Below are 21,718 nucleotides of genomic sequence, written 5' to 3' on the forward strand. Positions count from 1 at the left end.
AAACTGGTATTAAATCACACACCCTCTGTGCATGCGAATGGTAAGATCCTGTATTCAACAAGAGGCAACTTGTGAAATTGCACGTGCATGTGTACATATCTTAATAGAATCAGACAGCAAAAACCTCTGGTGTTTATGTACCAGTGGCCTAGAACAGATAAGTGTTTTGCTAAGTTTACCAAAAACAATGGTCAGGTTCAGATCTGCCCAAGTTTAGTACAGTTAACCCTGAAGTTATTCAACACATGCTATTTCACACACCACTCATTGTCTGTGGCGTTCAGGAAACTCTTGGATCAGGACGTGTACAGTGAGTTATACTTTTAATTAAGAGATGTGGCAGAGTTTCCACGATACAGCGTGTGAATACCCATCTACCATGCTCCCTGTTGGTATTCTCACAATACTTTCCATACGCTCCCTCCGAGCTTTGAATGCCGGTACTCACAACACAGCCTTGTGTGTATCCCCGACAACATTTGGCTTTTTAGTTGGTATCTCAAAGCAGGGCATGATGCCCATTTGAAAAACCCATGGCATCACTATAGGAACAATAGGTCATTGATATAACTGAGGAACTGCTTGGGAGGTGCTCTTTTAAACACAATGGGTAATTCTCTTTTGTGAGAGGACATGATGGTTTTGTGGAGATGAACAGGTTAGGGACATTAGGTGGAGTCTGCATTCCTTGTGGCTCACCTCAAAGCAATAATTTACTTTACAGAGAAATGACATAACCAGGAGGAGGGGAGGTGATCGTACTGCTTAATTTTTTCTAAAATAGTGTAGTTTTTAAAATGTAAACAAGTAACATGTGATGTTATGGCTTTGCGTACTAGAACAGGCTGAGTTTACAATTTGCTCGTCTCCGAGCTATCACCAATATGAATGTGTTTTTAAATAAACACTTAAGTTAGTGACCATGGCATGGTTTATGACCAGGTTAAGTGGTGTTAAGAGTTAGATTGTTGTAAACATAAAATGAAATGCCTGAAATGCACATGATGTTTTTTTCACTGCGCCTCTTGTTTAGACTTTTGAGTATTTTTAATTATGCGGTCCAGTAAACTTGGTCATGGACTCTGCAGTAATTCTCCACAAAACCGATGTTTATACCTAAAGAAATTGAGGATGAGCAGATGATTTTGCATGTCTTAGTTCTAGACATGAAACAAAGTTCTGGATTGTTTGTGCGTATGGACTATAATGTGTATAAAGAGGTTGAGTGGGTTTGTTTGTTAGGTTCTTTTTTGTCTGTTTGTTGTCTGGATGTCACCCCTCTGCAAGTGGCACTGGTCCCAGATGACATTGTGACACTGTGCTCACACACTGGGACCGTGGACAAGAATCTCTGACCTGTCAGTTCATAGTCCGCAACTATCACTCATCTGTCCTCATTAAATCCTCATGAATTTAAACCATTCTGCCTCTCACAACAGCTTGGATACAATGTAGGTCTGTAAGTAGGGATGCACCGATATGGAAATTTTGGCCGATGCCGATAACCGATAACTCTTAGTATTTGGGGGGCGATAACCGATATCTATAGGCCGATAAATATTCATATTATTTTCACAATGAAAAACTTGCAGACCGCGGACATCTTGTCTTTGCGCTAGACTAGCATACTCTTCTTAAGCCCGCAACACGTTTCATCTTCGTGCTATGTCACAGAAAGCACCAATCAAAACTCCACATGGCCAGCAATGAGCAAGTGAAGTGGTTCAACAAACCAAAATAATCCATCATTTATCGGCTTTCATTTATCGGCCTAATTTTGCTATCAGACCGATAACCGATAATATAAAAAATAAGCAGTTATCGGCCGATAACGATATGTCGCCGATATATCGTGCATCCCTATCTGTAAGCAGTGTTATCATAGTTGTAATTGTAATTTCTGTTGGCATATAGAATAATGTATAAAGATAGGTTATTTAGTACACTAAGGGGCGGTTTCCCAGACAGGGATTATCTTAAACCAGGACTAGGCCTCAGTTTAATTAGAAAATATAACTAGTTTTAACAAACATGCCTTACTAAAAACATTACTCGTGTGCATTTTGAGGCGAAACAAAGGTCACTTATGTATTTTAGGATATGTAAGTTTTTATAAACAAAGTTTTCCCCTCCTTAGTAAAAAAAAATCGTAGTATGAAAGGTCCTGTTCTTTATGTGTTTTTGAAGCTTTGATTGTGTTTACAATGTGCAATATAACATGTGTTCATGTTTCACGTGTAAAAAACGTGGTATTTTTCTGTTTTCACTGTCCTCAAAAAGTGCAGATGTGTTCCTTGTTCTGTGAAGTCCCTCCTTCAGAAATACGTATCGAGTTCTGATTGTGTAGCTGGTTTAGTGTGTTGTGATTCGATAGCAGGCAGTTTAGCTTGCCATTAGATAGAGGGTATGCATTGGCATAAAAATATGATAATATGCTTTGTAATGTATGTTTTCCAAAGAAAAACATGGATAAAATACAAATAGCAAGTAAAACCTCTGCTTGATAGTGACCCTAGCAACTTATCAACCGACCTGAGGTCTGTGGACGTTGGCATGAACAATCTATTTATTTCTCCTTTTGGTGTTTTTTGGCAGTCTGTAAAACGACAGCTCCGAAATCCTGCTCATCTGCCAGTACAGTCCACGGCACAACAGCTGGTTCTCATTTAGACGCGTTTTCCTCGTGTTTTTGCTGATTTCACACGGTACTCAAATGCTTCCGCTCTGTCTTTTGCCACTCAGTGGCCGTAACCGCAGTCCCTCTCGCCGACGGTGAGGTCATGTGCATACCCTCTATTAGCTAGCGACTGACGTGACCTTTAAGCGCTGTCAAGAGCATGCCAAACCAGCAGATGCCAATATATCCCTCATCGTAAAGCCATGTTGACCTATCAGAAGTCATTGCAGAGTCTCGCCTCGGCACAAACAACAACAACGTCACAAGCCAAAAACTCTGTTTTCACCAGCTACACGAGAAGGCTGCAACCGGTGTTTCTGAAAAAACTTCATCCTAGCAGAAGTTTTCATAAAAGTTCGTTTTCAGTCACCTGAAACTGTGTTTGGATGTGGACGAATGGTCAAATCGCATAGAAGAAGGAACGGTTTTGACAATACCCGTGTACGTGTGGACAAGGCCTAAGACAAAAATGTTAAAATGTTATAACCAGCAAATTGTTTAAGTTCTTTAAGGATCTTACATTACATTTACATGAACACATTTAGCCGATGCTTCTCTCCATAGCGATTTCCAGTGCGTCACAAGGTGTACATTTTATCAGTATCCATGTACGCTGGGGATAAAACCCATGATGACCTTAACATAGCTTATGCAATTCTCTACCAATTAAATTACAGGAACACTTAAACATAAATAAAGCTTATACTGAATGAACTCCATGTAAGGCAATTGATCAAACCCTTTGATGTATCCCGCCCAACTTCCTGTTTTAATAAGGAATGCATCAAGTAATTTCTTTTAATGGTACATTAATTGGTACATTAGTAGCACAAGGTTTCTTCATTGGCATTGCTTAACCATTCACAGGTCTTATTAGGACATTTGTCCCGCTGAGAGCTGTGTGGTTGAATGACATTTAACAGCGTAACACCTCAACGTTGCAACTCATTCAGGCTGGGAAATGTGAACAGGAATCTCTAAAATAATATTTTCCGTAAGCGTCCATCAAAGCCCTCATTATTCACACTAACACACCGTAGAGACCACAAAGTGCCCATCTAAAAATATCAAATTACTGCCTGGCAGACTAGCGCAGGAGTGATACTTTAAACACAAGAGGGTGTCTTTGTGCAGTTTGTTCTTGTTGATAATCCTTTGAAGCGTTTTGTAAGTTTTATGGTTGATGATACAATATGTATATATATATGTGGACAGCTGGTTGCTCTTTTTTTCTCTACGGCCTCATGTGTCACGACTATTTCCAGCACCCCAGGGTCAGGCTAACGCTTAGGAAGTGAGCACCCTGCTATCAGTGCAAGAACAGCTATTGACAGACATTTGAAACCAATAATGTCTCTGTTGGGGGGTGTATAGGAAGTATAATATGCTTTATTCTGGGCTATTTTGGGATATTCATTGACATAGACTACTTGTGATAAACTTCGCAGACTGAAAACGTAAGCGAAATATAACTACAATCAATTAGTTTTCAAATTAGTTCAGAAGTGAATTATGTCAATTTATAGCACTTTGGAGTAAAAAAATTCTTAAAAAACAGTATTGTATAAAGAAAGAAGTATGTATCCAAATGGTTCTGACCAAGGTTTAAGCGACTTATGCTCTTTAGGTAAGTGGACTTTTTAAAACTCTGTTGTGACATCCCAGCTGGTGGCCCTTTGACTGTGACTTATAATAGCCACATAAATGTGATCAGACCCCATTACCAAACTTACAGCTAAATTGCTCTTTGCAATTTAGCATCACCAGTGTCTTTGCATAATCTTTACCAAATTTAGTGACAGTCAGGTTTCCCGCAGCACTTTGTAGTTCAGGCGGCCCGCCTAAGCTAAGAAACCCTACTGCCTTAACTAGGTCGTCCAAAAAAAAAAAACGCAATACAAAAGGCCGTCAAGTGCATCTCGGGGAAAATCGTGGACGCACCTCACACCGTCAGCACAACACGGCCGAAATGACAAAAAGACGTGGTCGATCACTGTCTGGAGGATAACTAGGCAGTTGATAAAACATTTCGGAGAATAGCACGGAAGCGTTTCACAATGCGAGGGTGCATGCGCGCCACACGGTCAAAATGGTCCGTCACTGTCTGGAGGATAGCTAGTTGATAAAAGGTGTCTCTGTGAGAAATGTGGACTTGTGTTTTGGGTTTATTTAAGCCTGTTATTATTACTCTATAGTTATTTTCTTGCAAATTTAAAGTAAGTTATGGTGATATGTTGTTTGAGCAACCTGCTAGCTACCTGCTAATCCTGTTAAAGGTATCTGTTAAAAACATTTAATTCATTAATAAAAAGTCACGTGGATGCAATCAAGAAAAATATATGTAAAAAATTGTATATAGAGTAGTGTTTGTAGAAACGTTTCGTACATGTATGCACCAAGTTTATTTTGCACGTTACGGGGGCTGCAGAGCCCCCCCACCACACCCACATGCAAACCCGTGCGCATGCCCAATGGCGATGACTCTAATGTGTCTAAGTTTTTGAGCAGGTTAATTTCCCCAAAATGCCCTGAAACAAACCTTAGAAAAACAACAGGATCCTTCATGTTTTTAGGATTTATTTGCGAAGTGCTATTGATCGTGCAAAGTGAAGACATTAGATGCATTTAATGTGGTTTCTAGTTACTAGTACTAAAAATCAACTAGATGTCTTCTGGCTGTTTTTAGTGGTATGAGCATGCTCGGCTTGAGACTTGTTGTTGTGAATGAGCTGTTATTTGCACATGTTATGGTAATCGGTGGTCATCCTAAGGCAGAAAGAAACCACACGAGATGTTGGGAAGCCTCAAAATGGATGAATAATTAAGAGACTGGCTTGCATGCCTGTCTAAGAGCAAACATGTAACCTCATTTATTTAAAACTAAGTATACATACTCTTTAATGTTTAATGTTATTCACATTTATTTGTGCTTTACATACATTTAAGCATCCTAAATTGATAACTGACGAATGTAGTTGCAAGTCATATTCTTTTTTTAATGGATGTATCAAGGCAACAAATCGTTTCATCCCCAGGCAATATCAGGCTGCCCTTTTGTTTTAAAGTCCCTCGAGATGTTGTAAACAGACAGATAATAGAGACAGACAAAACTGTAAAAACACACCTATGATGTGATGTACTCTGTGGTTTTTCAGTTTGTGTGCTACACTGTTCTCAACAAAAGAGTCAACGTTAAATTACATGCTGTGCGCATCCTTTGTTTGTTTACAGATTTACCTTCACAAACCACCCATATATTATCTCCCGTGAATCCCGATTCATGAACAGACTTGTTTTTATCACCACGGTGCCACAGGACAAGTTAATAAAATCGCTGTAACAACGCATGACGTTCTGCCGGTACCGCGCTTGGTCTGAGTCAGGGCTGTGTACATGTGAGAGAAATGAGTCTCAGAATTGCTTATGACAGTGTCTGACGGGCTGTCACCCCTTTTGTCGACTCTCATCATTGGAGATAGAGTTTCAAAATCTGCAGTTTTCACCTATAGCTACAGCTTCAGCAGTAGCTACAGCTTCAGCAGACGATGACTGATTGGTTCTTGGCTATTTTGAGCTGGAGTGATGCACGACCTGAGGCTGGTTTGATCGGTTCGGGGACTACAGATGTCCCTCAAGTGTCAGTGGCGTGGGACGCTCTGTGATGTGCTGGAGGGGCTTCGTCGCTCTTCGTGTTCTGGCTGTTGTGTTTTGTTTGAAACAGGAGAGGTGGGTTGTGAAATAGGGGCACATGATAATGATATCATCACGCTGAAAGCACTTATTGTTCCAATGAAAGAAAGAAAGGCTATAAGAAAGAAAATCTTTATTACTGTAATGGATTTTGAAATGAAATGTAATTCCATTGTTCTCTGATCAGGATATTAGCATATTACTGTCAACATGTTCATTCTTCAGTACTGATATGGCAAAGTTTTAGTATTTGTACACTATAAACAAATCTGTAGTTTTTGACGTAAAAACTAGCAGCTGCGGTTGCCAGAAAATCACTGTAAAAAAAGTAAACAACTTTGCAGGTAAAAATTGCAAAAAATACAGTTGTATTTTCTTTTTTATTACAGCAAAGTGTTGTACATTTCACATTTTTACCATAAAATATATGGTCATTCAGATTTTACTTTCAAAAAACGTAAATTTTTACTTTTTACTGTAAAATGAAATGTAATATAAAGTCTATTACAGTTTCTAACTAGTGCTGCCTCATGATTAGTCGCAGCTAGTCATTTACAGAATAAAAGTTTTTGTTTGCATAGTATTTGTGGGTGTACTGTGTATAATAATTAGGTATATAAATACACACACAGACGTATAATTTTAAGATTTTATATAATATATAAATTATATTTATATTAAATAAATAAATATTTATATATAATATAAATTATATATAAATATAAATATTTATTATATAAATATAATTTTTTTCTTAAAATTATACATGTATGTGTGTGTATTTATATATACCTAATTATTATACACAGTACACACACATATATTATGTAAACAAAAACTTTTATTCTGCAAACAATTAATCGCGACTAATTATGAGGCAGCACTATTTCTATCCATAAATGTCAAAGTTTTTTTATCGGCAATAAACAGGTTTTACCATAGCATTTTTTTACAGTGCAATGGGTCGTATATTGTGATTTTTTTTTTTTTTATAACAGTGATACAAGGATAAAAATAGTTGTAAAAGGGAAAACACACATACATTATTTTTTCTTAAATTAAAAAATAATGTAAAATACAGTTTGTTTTCTCAATTCATTGCCTCTGTCAGGTTTATTTTGGTTCAGACCTTCTGTTATCTGGTGTTTAAAAAATATTATTATATTTTCCTCTCCCACACTAAACAATTTTTTTCTTTCAGAGTTGCTTTCATTTTAAAAATTATATTACTCTCTTGTTTTTGCTTTTATCTTGTACTAAATGCCTTTAGTGAGACATAATGCAGATATAATGGTGCCAGCCCTGTTGTGTATACAATGTTGAATGTCCTTGGTCTGACTCAATGCCTTTTCCTGGCTGTCAGAATGAAATCACCCTCCCCCCAGCCATGTTCTTTCCTCTCATTGGCTCGACCGCATTCGTCACTCCTTCCCCATGCGGCATCAGCCAATCAGACCTTTTGCTGCCATTCAGAGTGTGCTTGATTGGCCGACTCTCTTGTGATGCTGCTGGCTCTCTTTAAGAGAGCAGTCTAGACTGCAGTAACAGCTTTTTCAGTGAGAATCACGCTGCTGTTATTCTGCAACCCATTTGACTTTCCACCTAACAATCCTTTATGATTTTTTTCCCACTATGTTCTTCCTCTGCATTCATTGGCCAGTTTTATCATCTCTCTCACCGTCATAAGTCAACACATCAGTGCATTTTGTACATCATTTATTCATGATCCTTCATGTTTAATCTGTCCATCTCTCATTTTTAATCCATTTTCTACCCCACTATCCAAAAATTGGAAAAATCTAAATGCTGCGTAGCCTGAAGGTGAGTACACTTGATTAGTGTTTAGGATGCCGCAGTCATCACCGTTGCAGTTTATCAACACCCTGAGCTTTTTTCTCGTGTCGTGTCTCTAATGCAACAGGTTGTGTATGTACCTCATATGTAGGACAGGGCATGCCGGTGTCAAGAGGAATACGTTGTAAAAACTAGCAGGTTTTTATGACGTTTAAATAAAATGTCTTTCTTGCAGCCCTTAAAAAACAAAATTGCTAGCTGAATGCTTGTAATTTTCTAGTTGGTTATTATTGTCATCTTTTTCTTCTAAATGCTTGTTGCTTCTTGTAATGTTACTCTAGGAACATCCCACAGTCTCGTAAATTGAATTTGATGGTATTTTTATAAAAGCTTTGGTGGGTGGCTGTTTGAATGGTCTGCTGTCTTTATTTGTGGAGATGTATGTGTTACCTCTACTGTAACAAGATAAATGGAAAACTATTAGTTGATGCTTAATTTGTGGGTCTATATAAATACGCAAATGAATGTAAGTACGTCAAGATTTTTGAAACTGATTTGGACATTGACAGTAACCTTGGTTGTCTCATGTTATTAGCAGTCTAACCATATTACATATATGCAGATCTGTAAATAATAATTTTTAACCCTTTGTTAAACCCTCTGAATAGGCGAAGGAGCATTTTGGAATCATTTTGGAAATTATAGTATGAAAAATAGGTTTTGACAGGAGCTGTCAGCAAATGAATCATCAACACAGATTGCAAAAGAGCTAAAGGCCAAAAACCAATAGACCTCAAATATCACAGTAGCAGAAGCATCCAATTTCATCCAAATTATGTCGACTTATCACCTTGTCCTGATGTCACATGGCGGTATCACTGTTTCGGCTTTGCACGAGTTTTTTGAAATATGTTGTAAAGGTTATATTGGTCCGTGCATTACATAAGAACATGATCATTATAAAACAGTGTTTCCCAACCAGGGGGCCGGGGTCCACTAAGATTATTAAAAATTGGACAAAACAAGCATTAAAATAAGCTAAAACAAGCAAAAAGTCTAGATGTTTCTTAATTTTTTTTTTAGCGAATATACATCAGTCTAGTAGGGATGCGTGATAATTTGCATGGGATTCTCATTGCGAATCTCGTCAGTGAAGCCGGTTCCGTAATTACCCTTGGCAATTTTGCTTTAATTATCGTAGACGTATCATCTGTGATATGTATGCGATATGGCCCAGCTTGTCAGTGAACTACAGCTTTGTGTAGTAAATGCTGCTCCATCTGAATAGCAGGTGATGGCGATTTACTACTAATCAAGGAACCGGCTTTACTGACGAGATGTGCATGAAATCTAGTATTGTGTTTAAAAAAATCGATACGACGATACATCGTCCTGAACGCCTGACGACGCACACATCAATACAACATCTTCCGTATCGATTCGGATGCACTTTTAAAAATAGCGTGACAAATCGCTGCTGATCTATGATCCATATGGAAAGGATGCATGTGACTCGTGGAGTACGTAGAGTAGCGGGATATACTTTCACTTTCTGTGTCCGTCTCGCTGGTGCACACGTCTGCACAACTTGCGCACCGCATACTCTCTCTCACTCGCCCTCTTACATGCATACATATTTAAGTTTAGTATGAAAGCACAGATATGTTAAGCCCGGATTACACTGCACGATTTTTGCCCTCCTATAAGATCATTACCTTATCACACTGTGCGACATTTATCGTTTAAACTCGGGTACGAGAGGCATGTAGATTGTATGATGATGACACGGAAGCTTCGGCGGCTGCATCGCACGTTGCGCAACGTCACCAGCATGCGCTCGTGGTAAACAAATACCGGCGCGCAGGTCGTAGCACCAAACACACTGGGTGGTGATCATGCCGAATTTCTGACACTGTCAGAAAACTAACGTAGGCTATCTTTGGACGCAAGACCGGGAAAACGGCCGTCTTTGAACCTCTCTCATTGTACGACATAGGACCACCGATGAAGAGCCACGATCGCAGAAATTGTGACGATTGTTTCACGATAGTAATCTTTCGTCTGGGACAGCCAATAATTGTGCAGTGTATCCCGGGCTTTAGCTTATAGTACTGCAAAGGGCTTTATTAGCCACTTCAATTTATGAGCTACTTCAAACTATAGCTGTCACATTAATAATCTGATTTCTATTAAATAGTAGGCTATTAAGTCTGACTTGGGGTTAGGGTTAGGTTATTTCTACCAGTTACCCCAAAAGCTAATAAATGAATGGCAACTGTTACAACACTGCTTATTCAATGTACAATAAATATATAATAATAATAATAGTAATATTAATGTTACTTAATTTTGAACAAAATTGTAATTCAAAACAGCCTTGTACCGTGATGCGCATCATACCTCTGCCTTTTATCGGGATATGTATCGTATTGGGAAATTGTTGGCGATACACAGCCCTAATGATATCGCATGTAAATTATTTCGCATCCCTACTGTCTAGTCATTCCAAGCTTAAATTAATTTTATTTGGAAAAAAGTTGTCAGTGGGGGCCTATAAAAATTGTTGTGGGCAACTAAGGGGCCTTGAAGTGAAAAAGGTTATAAAATACAGATCTGCTACTTGGTATGCATGATACGTTTATATGTCAAGAATGCTACATCTCTGTGATGCTACTTTGAGATCTCTTTTGTGCTCTAATATATTGTTGTCAAACAGGTTTCCAGCCTCTTTGCTATTGGTTAGACAGTCAGTCTTGCCCCAAAAGGTACTCCACTGGTTTATCCAATGATCTTGATAACATCACAAAGGCCACAGTGTTTATGCTGTTAGTACAAAGTAATCTAAAACAGTTTCTAATAGAATTAACAAATTTACACTTTACTGTGACATTTTTCACCTTTTTTTGTTGTCACCCCTTATACAGTACCAGACATTTTTTGTGACAAAGTCAACAACCATGTGATGTTGATACATGAAGTGTTGTTGCTCACATGACACCTGCACAAAGTCAGTAAATACTCTGAGAATGTATTAGTCTGGCTTTCCCACTGTTTACATTTAATTCCCTTAAAACAAAAGGCTTAGTGAAGTTAAAGAATGTGCAGTTTTTCCAAATGTACTTATACCTTATGCTACTGTACTCTGTGGAGACATTAGCAAGAGTTTTGCGGTTGATGCGTTGGAGATTTGCTGTATATGCTTTATCTAGTCCGTATCTCAGTCCGTAATTGATTCAAATCCGTGCGGTCCTCAGCAGTCAACTGAAGCTCTAAATACCAAACTGTCCTCCCTGCGGTACGGGATCAGTCATTTCGATAAACAGCACTGTTATTATCAGATTTCAGCAAGCACATTGTGGCCCATTTACAGACTGATTTCCAGTGAATTTGACCCACTAAGAATCTTAGTCTGGGCAAAGAAGGAAGGTATTAAATACTGCGGCTCTGCAGTGTTTCACAGTGAAGCTAGAGCGCGGCTCGGTGGGAGACTCGAACCTGAAACGCAGCCAAGAAGCCGAGAGGAGGTGTGAAGCAGGAACGATTGTTTTCCGATGCTGACCGCACTGCAACAATCTGCTGTGGATGTACACTCTGTTAGTCACATTGTGTCCTCTTCACACCTGTACATGCTGGTTTTGTTGTCGTAGGGTGGTCTGTGTCCGTGTGGTGGTTTATGTAATGCTGTTTTTCTTATTATAAGTGTTTTGGAGTTTTTCAATTCTTTCATATTTTAAGTGTCCTCTCACCACCACCTGTCTATGTCTTTTTGGCTGCTTTTTGTATTGTATAAAAGAAAATGCGTACGCTGTGTAATCATTCCCTTCTCTCTCTTGTTTAGACAGCTGAAGGCTTCTCGCTGGACAGGACACTAAGAGGGCTAAACAATGGAATGCTCTCTCCTGCCTACACTGCTCAGCACTCCACAAACTGAGGTTAAACGGCTTAGTTAGCAGTGCGCCTCTCCCCCAATAACTCTTTATACCTGGGGAAGTAGAAAGAAAAGCGAGAAAAGGAAAGTTGCTCCTTAATTCATTTTTTTGTAGTTGTTTGTTTGGGATTCTTTGGAAAGCTTTGGACGAAAAAAAGCCAAAATGGATGTGGAGATGGAAGGGTACCTGTGGATGGTCGTGATTGGTTTCATTATCGCTTTCATCCTGGCCTTTTCGGTGGGGGCCAATGACGTGGCGAACTCGTTTGGCACGGCGGTCGGGTCAGGGGTGGTTACGTTGCGTCAGGCCTGCATCCTGGCTTCCATATTTGAGACGCTGGGCTCCATTCTCCTCGGTGCCAAGGTCGGGGAAACCATACGGAAGGGAATTATAGATGTCAGTTTGTACAACGACACTGCGCCAGTTCTGATGGCGGGAGAGGTCAGCGCCATGGTCGGTGAGTAATGACTCATTTAAGGAGAAACCTCAACATATCATTTTGAAGATTAATGATAGTGAAGCTTTCCAAAGGATTTGTTTATCCACTGTGTGGTGGACAGATTCTGAAATCATGTTAGCTATGGAGCAAGTTGTAATGAGTGTAACTGTGGGTTTACATCAAAATCGAGTTGAATATTTTCAAATTGGGCGAAGACGCGTTTGAGGTGAATAGCGCGTGTTTTCACGGCAAACACGCCCCCCGTATCGCGTCATCCGCATCACCCCACGCGAGGACGCGTCTGATTGCGTCTTTGCATTGACTTTGTAGGTAATGTACTTGCGCAAATCGTTGAACTCACATCTGGTGTAAACCCACAAACAATGTTAGGATGTAAAGTTATAATGTAGAAGAGAAGTTGGTAACACTTTGCCATGAAGTTACATTTGTTAACAAGGAGTCAATGCGTTAGGTAACATGAACTAACAATGAATAACAATACTTCTACAGCATTTTTTACTCTTGTTTCATGTTAGTTACATTTATAAAATCAAGTAACTGTTAACATGAATTGTACCACGGGGCTGTTGAATGCTTAATTCTGATTGGTTGAGAAATGTTCCATGGGTGTTGATTATTTTTCAGTAACCACACACCTAACCTTTAAAATGTCTTAAAAATAGGCACCAGAGCAGTGTTTTTGCTAACTGTGGAAAAGCGGAATAATAAACTCTGGTCCTTTGAATTATACGAAAATAATGCATAACTGTGGTGTACATTACCCAAGATGCATCACCACCTTGGGTGTGCATTATTTTCTTATAATTCAACGGCCTGTTGTCAATTATTCCTTACATAATGCACCTTGAATTAACATGAATAACTGTATTGACATTTACTAACAGTAACAACATTAATATATGCTGAAAAGCTATATTGTTCATTGTTTTTTCATGTTAGTTAATGCATTTACTTATGTTTACTAATACAACCTTACTGTAAAGTGTTACCAAGAAGTTAAATGATTAGACCAAACTTTACTGAGTACTGAGTCTAATGAGTAATGAATTTTGAAGGTTATGTAATGTTATGTTGTATTATGTCTATATAGTATCGTCTGGTCGACATAAAAGTGAACTGGGATGTGCAAAATTACTTTAAAATTGACTAAGTGGGGGTGGCTTTAGATGGCTAGTTAAAGGAATATTCCACTTCATGAAAATAAAGTCCTGGTGGTTTGCTCATCCCTATGTCGTCCAGGTTGTTTATGTCTTTATTTCTTTAGTCGAGAAGAAATAAAGTTTTTTTTTAGGAAAATATTCCATGATTTTTCTCAATTTAATAGACTTTAATGGACCCCAAAAGTTCACAGTTTCTATGCAGTTTAAAATTGCAGTTTCAACGCCGCTTCAAAGGGCTCTAAACCATCCCAGACGAGGCATAAGGGTCTTGTCTAACTTCTCGTCTTGCACTGGCCGTGCGGCGCACCAACGCGACCCTACGCATTGCACATACGTAAAACGTACACTTGCGGACCATTTTAAACAATAAACTGATACAAAGACATTAATTAGTATCATTCCACATACAACAACGTCAGAAAGGTCCTCTTTCGCCACATTTGTATATATCATGCGTGACCTTTCGACGTGCTTACCAAATACGTAATGTCGCACTGGCGCGTCGCGCGGCTAGTGCAAGACGAGAAGTTGTGGTTTAGTCCATATTTTTTCTTTTTTTTCCCGAAAATTACAATTGTTTCCCTAGATGAGACCCTTGTGCCTCGTTTGGGATCGTTTGGAGCCTTTTGGGGCTGTGTTGAAGCTGCGATTTTGAACTGCATTGAAACTGTAAACCTGAAATGTTTTCCTCAAAAAAAAAAGTCTTCTCGACTGAACAGAGAGGGACATCGACCTTTTGGATGGCATGGGGGTGAGAAAATTACCAGGATTTTTTATGAAAGTGGATGTTGAAACAAATCCCTGATTAAACATTTCTTTAAAAGTATGTTGTTTCCAAATAACAATGCAAGATGGCCAAAAAGTACAGCATACTGATGAAAGAACAACTACTTCTTAACAAATCTACACAAATTAGTTGACTCTATTTATTAAATACACAGCGATTAGCTTATCATCGTGACTCGTAGATAAGTGCAGATGGGATCTACAGTGTTATACTGTTTGAATAACATCTAGACTAGAGAATATAATGAGGACAAAAGGAAAGAAAACATATGGTTGTTTTTTGCTCCACTTCCCACTCATACTGACTTTTTCTTTCAGGGTCTGCGGTTTGGCAGCTCATTGCCTCATTTTTAAGGTTGCCCATTTCTGGAACTCATTGCATTGTGGGATCTACTATTGGCTTCTCAATGGTTGCTATTGGCACTAAGGGAGTGCAGTGGATGCAGCTGGTTAAAATCGGTAAAGTCTGTTACATTATTTATTATCATAATTTATGTGATTTCATGCAGACTGGAGAACATGAAATCTTCCCAGGCAAGTTAAAATGCTTGATTTTAGGATCAACCTTGTATTGGCTGTTTTTTGGTAATTTGATTCATATTATTCATAGCTTTTTATGCCTTGTACGTTTTGTAATTCTGTAAGATTATATGCTTTCACTATGGAAAGTCATTATCTAATTTTTGTAAATGGTCTTGCAACCAAGATGTATCATTTGTTTAATGTCGCCGATTGGCCTTTTCCCCTGTAGCTACAGAAATGCGTCATTACGTTGGCACCCTATTGATTTGGTAATTGCTGTTTATTTGATGTAGTTTCATCGTGGTTCATATCCCCTCTGCTGTCTGGTATTATGTCTGGCTTGCTCTTCTTCGTCATCAGATATTTCATTCTTTACAAGGTGAGTCTTAAAGCCATTGGTCAGCTGTCTTGCATCACTTTCCTGTAATGATTAGTCATTTTTAATATTTTTTAAACTGATTTTGACTTAAGACAGAAAAGAAAGATCAAAGTGTTCAGATCGGTCTAAGCGCTTTGCTCTATGCCTCAGACCCCAATATAAACCTATTAAAAGTGCATTAGAGGCCTTTAGCCGGTCTATAATGTTATATGGAGCAGTCCATCACCAGTGCATTTAGGATCTCACGTTTTCATTATATTTACCTTTTAACGTGCATTAAGCTATTTTGACAAAACCATGCCAGAGGCTGTTTGAATTGCTTTAATACAGCATCTGTGATGGTACTGTGACTGTTTTACAGTCAACCTTTCAGACGTCTCTCTGGTGTAGGCATTTCTGCTGTAAAAACTACCGACAACAGTTACCGTCACCTCCGCCGCAAAAAAAAAATCCAGATAATTTACTCACCACCATGTCATCCAAAATGTTGATGTCTTTCTTTGTTCAGTCGAGAAGAAATTATCTTTTAGGATTTTTCTCATTTTAATGGGCTGTAATGGACCCCAACACTGAACAGTTTTAATGCAGTTAAAAATTGCAGTTTCAAAGGAATCTAAACGATCCCAAGCGAGGCATAGGGGTCTTGTCTAGGGAAAACGATTGTCATTTTTTGCAAGAAAAATGAAAAATATGCACTAGGGCTGTCAAACGATTGATCGCGGGTTGATTGTTTACAGAATAAAAGTTTGTGTGTGTATATATGGGTGATTCTCACGAAAACTTGGTTTTAAAAATGTCAAGCATGAAAATGTAAAAATTGCTTAAGTTTACTTTTTTTCCCACCAGACATTGAAAAACAAAGTCTGGACTGAGTAAATGGGAACATTAATTTAAAAACTTTTACTTATCATTTAACACTTTTTGTAACATAATTAAAAAAATTAGTCCTAAAAAATCTCATTACCGCATCAGTCAGAAAACATCAACACTGACATATTTTCAAAATGACATGACAAACCTGAAAGAACATAATTTGGAGATTCTGCACATGCATTTAAAATCAAAGTATTATGCTTCTATTAATTAAATTAACATTTAATAAGCATCTGTTGCGGTAATGATAATCAAAATGTCGTGTAAGCATTCTGACAAGACAATATTTCAAATTAACTGTAAAAAAATTATCTTACCTGGTAGCCATCTTGAAGTAACTGGTCCATGTGCTTGGTCACTCAAAATCAAACTTTATTCAAATTCTGTATGTGTGCTTAAACTGTTCTCAAAAAGTGTTGCGGAGGATGAGAACATCAGGCATGGACACATCATTTTCCTAATTTTTCTTCATTATTATTATACATGAATATTCAGTAAATATTTCTTCTGTCATCTAAAGTAGTCTAGCAAAACATCCATTAATTTTTTTCTTAATATTTTTGTGTTAATTTGATTAAATTACAACATAACGCATGTTCAAACACAGCCGGACACATTGCGGTAATGAGAATTTCAGCAGAAAATGAGATAAAATTTCCAATTATAAATTCTTATGTTGAAATCACACATTGTGCAAGGTAGAACACAGTATTGTGTTAATTCTGATGCTTTTTAATGTTACTATATTACACATTTTAAAGCTAAAATCATTAGTGCCGTGGTGTTTAAATGGTTTCGTGAGAATCACCCATATGTGTGTGTGTGTGTGTACGGTGTGTAATTTTTATGAATATATACATACACACACATCCATGAATAAATTTAAGATACAATTACGTTTAAATATATATTTAATATAAATAAATTAAAAAATACTATATAATAATTTTTTCTTACATTTATACATGTATGTGTGTGTATTTAGATGTACATAATAATTACACACAGTACACACACATATATTATGCAAATGCAAAATTTTATTTTGTATGCGATTAATCACGATTAATCGTTTGACAACTCTACTTTTGACCCACAACTTCTCGTCTTCCTCCGGCTGTGTGACGAGCCAGCGCGACCTCACGTAATTGCGTAATGCTGTGGGAAAGGTCACGTGTTACATATATGAAACAATTTTAAACAATGAAGTGACACAAAGACATTAATTAGTATCATTCAACATACAACAACGTAGTTTTGATACGTCATCCGTGATCTCTTGACGTGATTATGTGAAGTCGCGCTGGCGCGTCACAGGACCGGATGAAGGCAAGAAGTTGTGGTTTAAAAGTGCATATTTTTAATTTTTCTTGCCAAAATTGACAATCGTTTCGCTAGATAAGACTCTTATGTCTTGTTTGGGATTGTTTAGAGTCATTTGAAACTGCAATTTTAAACTGCATTAAAACTGTTTCATGTTGGGGTCCATTAAAGTCCATTAAAATTTGGAAAAATCCTGGAATGTTTTCCTCAAAAAACAAAATTTCTTCTCGACTGAACAAGGAAAGACAACATTTTGGATGACATGGTGGTGAGTAAATTATCTGATTTTTTTTAAGAAAATTGACTATCCTTTAACCATTTGAAGGAAGTTCACCCAATAATGAAAATTTTGTCATCATTTACTCACCCTCACATCTGAGATTCTTTATTTTGCTTAACACAAAAGAAGATATTTTTATTAATGATGGTAAGCACACAGTTGACGTTACCTATTGACTTCCATTGTAGGAAAACAAAAACCTATGGAAGTCGATGGGTGCCATCAACATGTTAAAAACTCATTGTTTATGCCTCTCTTTGTTACAGGAGGACCCTGTTCCCAATGGTCTCCGTGCTTTGCCCCTCTTCTATGCCTCAACCATTGGAATCAACACCTTCTCAATTATGTACACTGGAGCTCCTTGTAAGCTACTTCTATCATAAAGCGATCCAAGGAAATCTTTGATCTGAATTTGTTTGTTGTCATTAAATAAGTGGCATTGAATCCCAGTATAAGCAGGCCAACATTGTTTTTGAAATAGCTTGCCACATCAAATAACAGTTCTCTTCAAGATAAATCCACATGATTTCTTTTAACACTTATTAAAAAGTGTGCTTCTGTCTTTGACTGTCTCACACACTCTTATATGTGTTTTTTTGTGCAGTACTGGGCTTGTCGATGCTCCCCGTCTGGGCTATCGCCCTCATTACGTTGGCTGGAGCGCTGGTATGTGCCGGTCTGGTCTGGATTTTTGTTTGCCCCTGGTTGAAAAGAAAAATAGCAAGTACGTACTGTCCTGTTACCTCCTGCAGACTCCTGGCTTGATGTTTGTGTGTTTTTACTGTTTGTCCTCAAGTTTCTTTTTCTTTAATATTCTGCACAGTTAGAAATCTATTGTTATCATTCTCCTATTCACCTGATTGTGTGATTTTGATCGTGGTGACATCTGGCTATTAAATCAGCTGGTATTTCTAATCTAGCTTTGACTCTGTATGAGGTATCAGCACTAGCACAGGAGGGGAAGGATTTGCCTAACATCTGCTTGCTCCGCTGGGGTGTTCTGTGACGTAAAAACATTTTTTGCCGGCTTTGGTTTAAAGGGCCAACATTGAGAGCAATGAAAAACAAATAAACTATAGCTGTTTATTTGAGAACATCACAGTGTTGAAACTAGTCACACGGACTATGTGCGGTCTATGTAGTTATCAGTACAAGGTTACACAGCGTGCAAGTAACACAGGTGTTTTGATTTAGTGGAAATGTCTCAATGAAAAAAGTTTACAAGCTGATTTACATTCACAAATCATCAGACTTTTAGTTTCATGCACAACCGTGCAGCAGCCTTATTTCATTTGTTTTCAGATTAAGTGCTTATTTCATAGTAGCAAGATTTGTGAGACATCACGGTTTCTGTTAATGATGATATGTGCTTGATTTTCTGTTGGTAATAATGTAAATGCTTTCACTTTTTATTATGCACTGACATTTTATGCATTTGGCAGATGCTTTTATCCAAAGTGACTTGCATTGCATTAAAACTATACATTTTATCAATGTGTATGTACCCTGGGATGGAACCAGTGACCTTTGCTGTGAACGCCGATATCTGTAATATGTCATCCATGACTTTTCAATATCGTTCTGCTTCTTTGCCCAAACAGGTCAGCTGAAGAAAGAGCATGCTCTGTCTCGCATCTCTGATGAGAGTTTAGATAAAATCCCGGAGGAAGAAGAAGAGGCTCCTGTTTTTAAAGAGCTTCCAGGTGCCAAAAGCAGCAGCAATGATGCTGCTCTGTCCCTGACAGAAGAGTCCACAGGGGAGCTAAACAGCCTTGCTAATGGAGGAACTGTTCTGCCCAATGGCAGGGTGTATGGTAAGTTAAACACGTTTATCTTTTTAATGGTTAACTTTGTTGCAGTTCTGAAAATGGAACTTCAAGTTGGTGTCTTGCCATTTTTAGTTTTTAAAATGTTTATTAGGGGTCAAGCCACGAAGTGGCGTAGACACCTATTGTTTCTGTTAGTTTTCTTATTATTATTCATCCTAGTTCTTCCGCCATTGAAGTCAATGGCAGCCCATAGAACCGTACGTAGGAAAGTTATGTAATTTGGCACACATGTAGAGGACAGTCTCAGAAGTTACTATAGCAACTTTGGTGTGTCTGACTCAAACCCTCTAGCGCCACCAACAGTCCAAAAATCCACTTATGTTCATGCTCATAACTTCTGACCTGTGAGTCCTAGAAACTAAATTCTTGTTTCATCTGAATCCTTGGTTCATGATGATTCAAATGCACACATTGATGTCATTTGTGTCATGCACATCTTTCCGCCATTTTGAATTTTCCGTAAAACCTACTTTTTCGAACTCCTCCTAGAGCGTTTGTCCGATTTGCATGTCCTTTGGTATCTAGCATCTAGAGACACCCCTGACAAAAAGTTATCAAAAGCTTTTTGATAGACCAATGCGTTCTCGTATACCGTGACAACATATACGGCGGCGAGCACGCCAAAACGGACGTGAGGCCGTATCTTCGCAACACTTTGGTGTATCAACACGAAACTTGGTATATGTCATTACAGTCTTGAACTGAGGGTGCCTGCAACGTTTCGTCACAGCGCCACCTAGTGGTCACGAGATTCGAAAAATGCTTATTTTCGCTTATAACTACTTCAAACTTGAGTATAAAATCATAAAGGTGGTCTTGTTAGATTCCTTGAGGCATGTCGAGTCAAACGATACCAAACGGTTTTCGGTCGGCCATTTTGGGTATCGGCCATTTTGAATTTTCTCATTAAGTTCAGTATTTCACAAACAGAATGGCGTATCGCTACGAAATTTGCCATGGTTCATCAGTGACATGTTCTGAGCGCACCTATACATCTTTAGGACGGCGCCACCTAGTGGTCAGGATATGTTAAGAAATTGTTGAAAATCTTTATATCATTTGATTTATTTGCCACACTGACATGAGACTTTACTCTAATGATTTCTTGGCTCGTGCCGAGTCCGACTGTACCAAATATGTTAGAGTCAAACCTACTTCCTGTCGGCCATTTTGAATTATATTGAACACTTACTTTTTCGAACTCCTCCTAGAGCGCTTGTTTGACTGGCTTGATTTTTGGTACGCATCATCTAGAGACACTCCAGACAAAAAGTTATCAAAAGCTTTTCGGTAGACCTATCCGTTGTCGTATAACGCATCAAAGAATGCGAGGGCGAGCACGCCAAAATGTGTTTGAGCCTGTATCTTCGCAAAACTTTTGCGTATTGATATGAGACTTGGTATATGTCATAACAGTGATGACCTGAGGGTGCAAGCACCATTTCATCACACTGCCCCCTATTGGTCACGAGATATAAAAAATGTACATTTTCGCTTATAACTACTGCAAACTTGAATGTAAAATTATGAGACTGGTCTTGTTAGATTTCGTGAGGCATGCCGAGTCAAACGATACCAAATGGTTTTTGGTCGGCCATTTTGTGTGTCGGCCATTTTAATTTTTTTTCTTTAAGTTCAAGTATTTCATAAACGCAATTGCGTATTGTTATGAAACTTGGTATGGTTAATCAACAACATGTTCTGGGAGGACTTGTAAACTTTTTGGCGCCCCCTAGTGGTCAAGAGATTTGAAGCTATATCTCTGCATCTCTTTAACGTATTTACACCAAATTTGGTGGGAGTCATCACAATCAAGACCTGAGTCACAATTTATTGTTTGGTCAGTGCCCCCTAGTGGTCAAGTCATTTAAGGCTATATCTCCTTATCGCTTTATCGTATTTACACTAAATTTGGTATGTGTCATCACAGTCATGACCTGAGGCACCATCTATTGTTTCGGCACAGCGCCACCTAGTGGTCTCAAGATACGAAAAATTGCTATTTTTTCATAAAAC

At 38.2% G+C, this 21,718-nt stretch overlaps 1 protein-coding gene across 6 annotated transcripts in view; it reads left to right on the forward strand.

The window, feature by feature from the left end:
- The window catches only part of slc20a2 (solute carrier family 20 member 2), a 45,827-nt gene that overhangs the window by 2,387 nt on the left and 21,722 nt on the right, over window positions 1–21,718 (forward strand). For 4 of the 6 annotated variants that reach the window (XM_055167992.2, XM_055167989.2, XM_055167990.2 and 1 more), the window contains exons 2-7: window positions 12,000–12,547; window positions 14,815–14,955; window positions 15,312–15,397; window positions 18,140–18,236; window positions 18,478–18,597; window positions 19,475–19,687. In XM_055167992.2, the coding sequence (XP_055023967.1) occupies window positions 12,253–12,547; window positions 14,815–14,955; window positions 15,312–15,397; window positions 18,140–18,236; window positions 18,478–18,597; window positions 19,475–19,687 (952 nt within the window). In that variant the 5' untranslated portion in view covers window positions 12,000–12,252. Of the gene's footprint in view, window positions 1–7,952; window positions 8,189–11,813; window positions 11,837–11,999; window positions 12,548–14,814; window positions 14,956–15,311; window positions 15,398–18,139; window positions 18,237–18,477; window positions 18,598–19,474; window positions 19,688–21,718 lie in introns of those variants that run through there. The other 2 variants (XM_055167991.2, XM_055167993.2) reach the window with 2 other exon arrangements.

The sequence above is a fragment of the Misgurnus anguillicaudatus genome, chromosome 5 (genome assembly GCF_027580225.2).
Source record: "Misgurnus anguillicaudatus chromosome 5, ASM2758022v2, whole genome shotgun sequence".
Classification (NCBI taxonomy): Eukaryota; Metazoa; Chordata; class Actinopteri; order Cypriniformes; family Cobitidae; genus Misgurnus; species Misgurnus anguillicaudatus.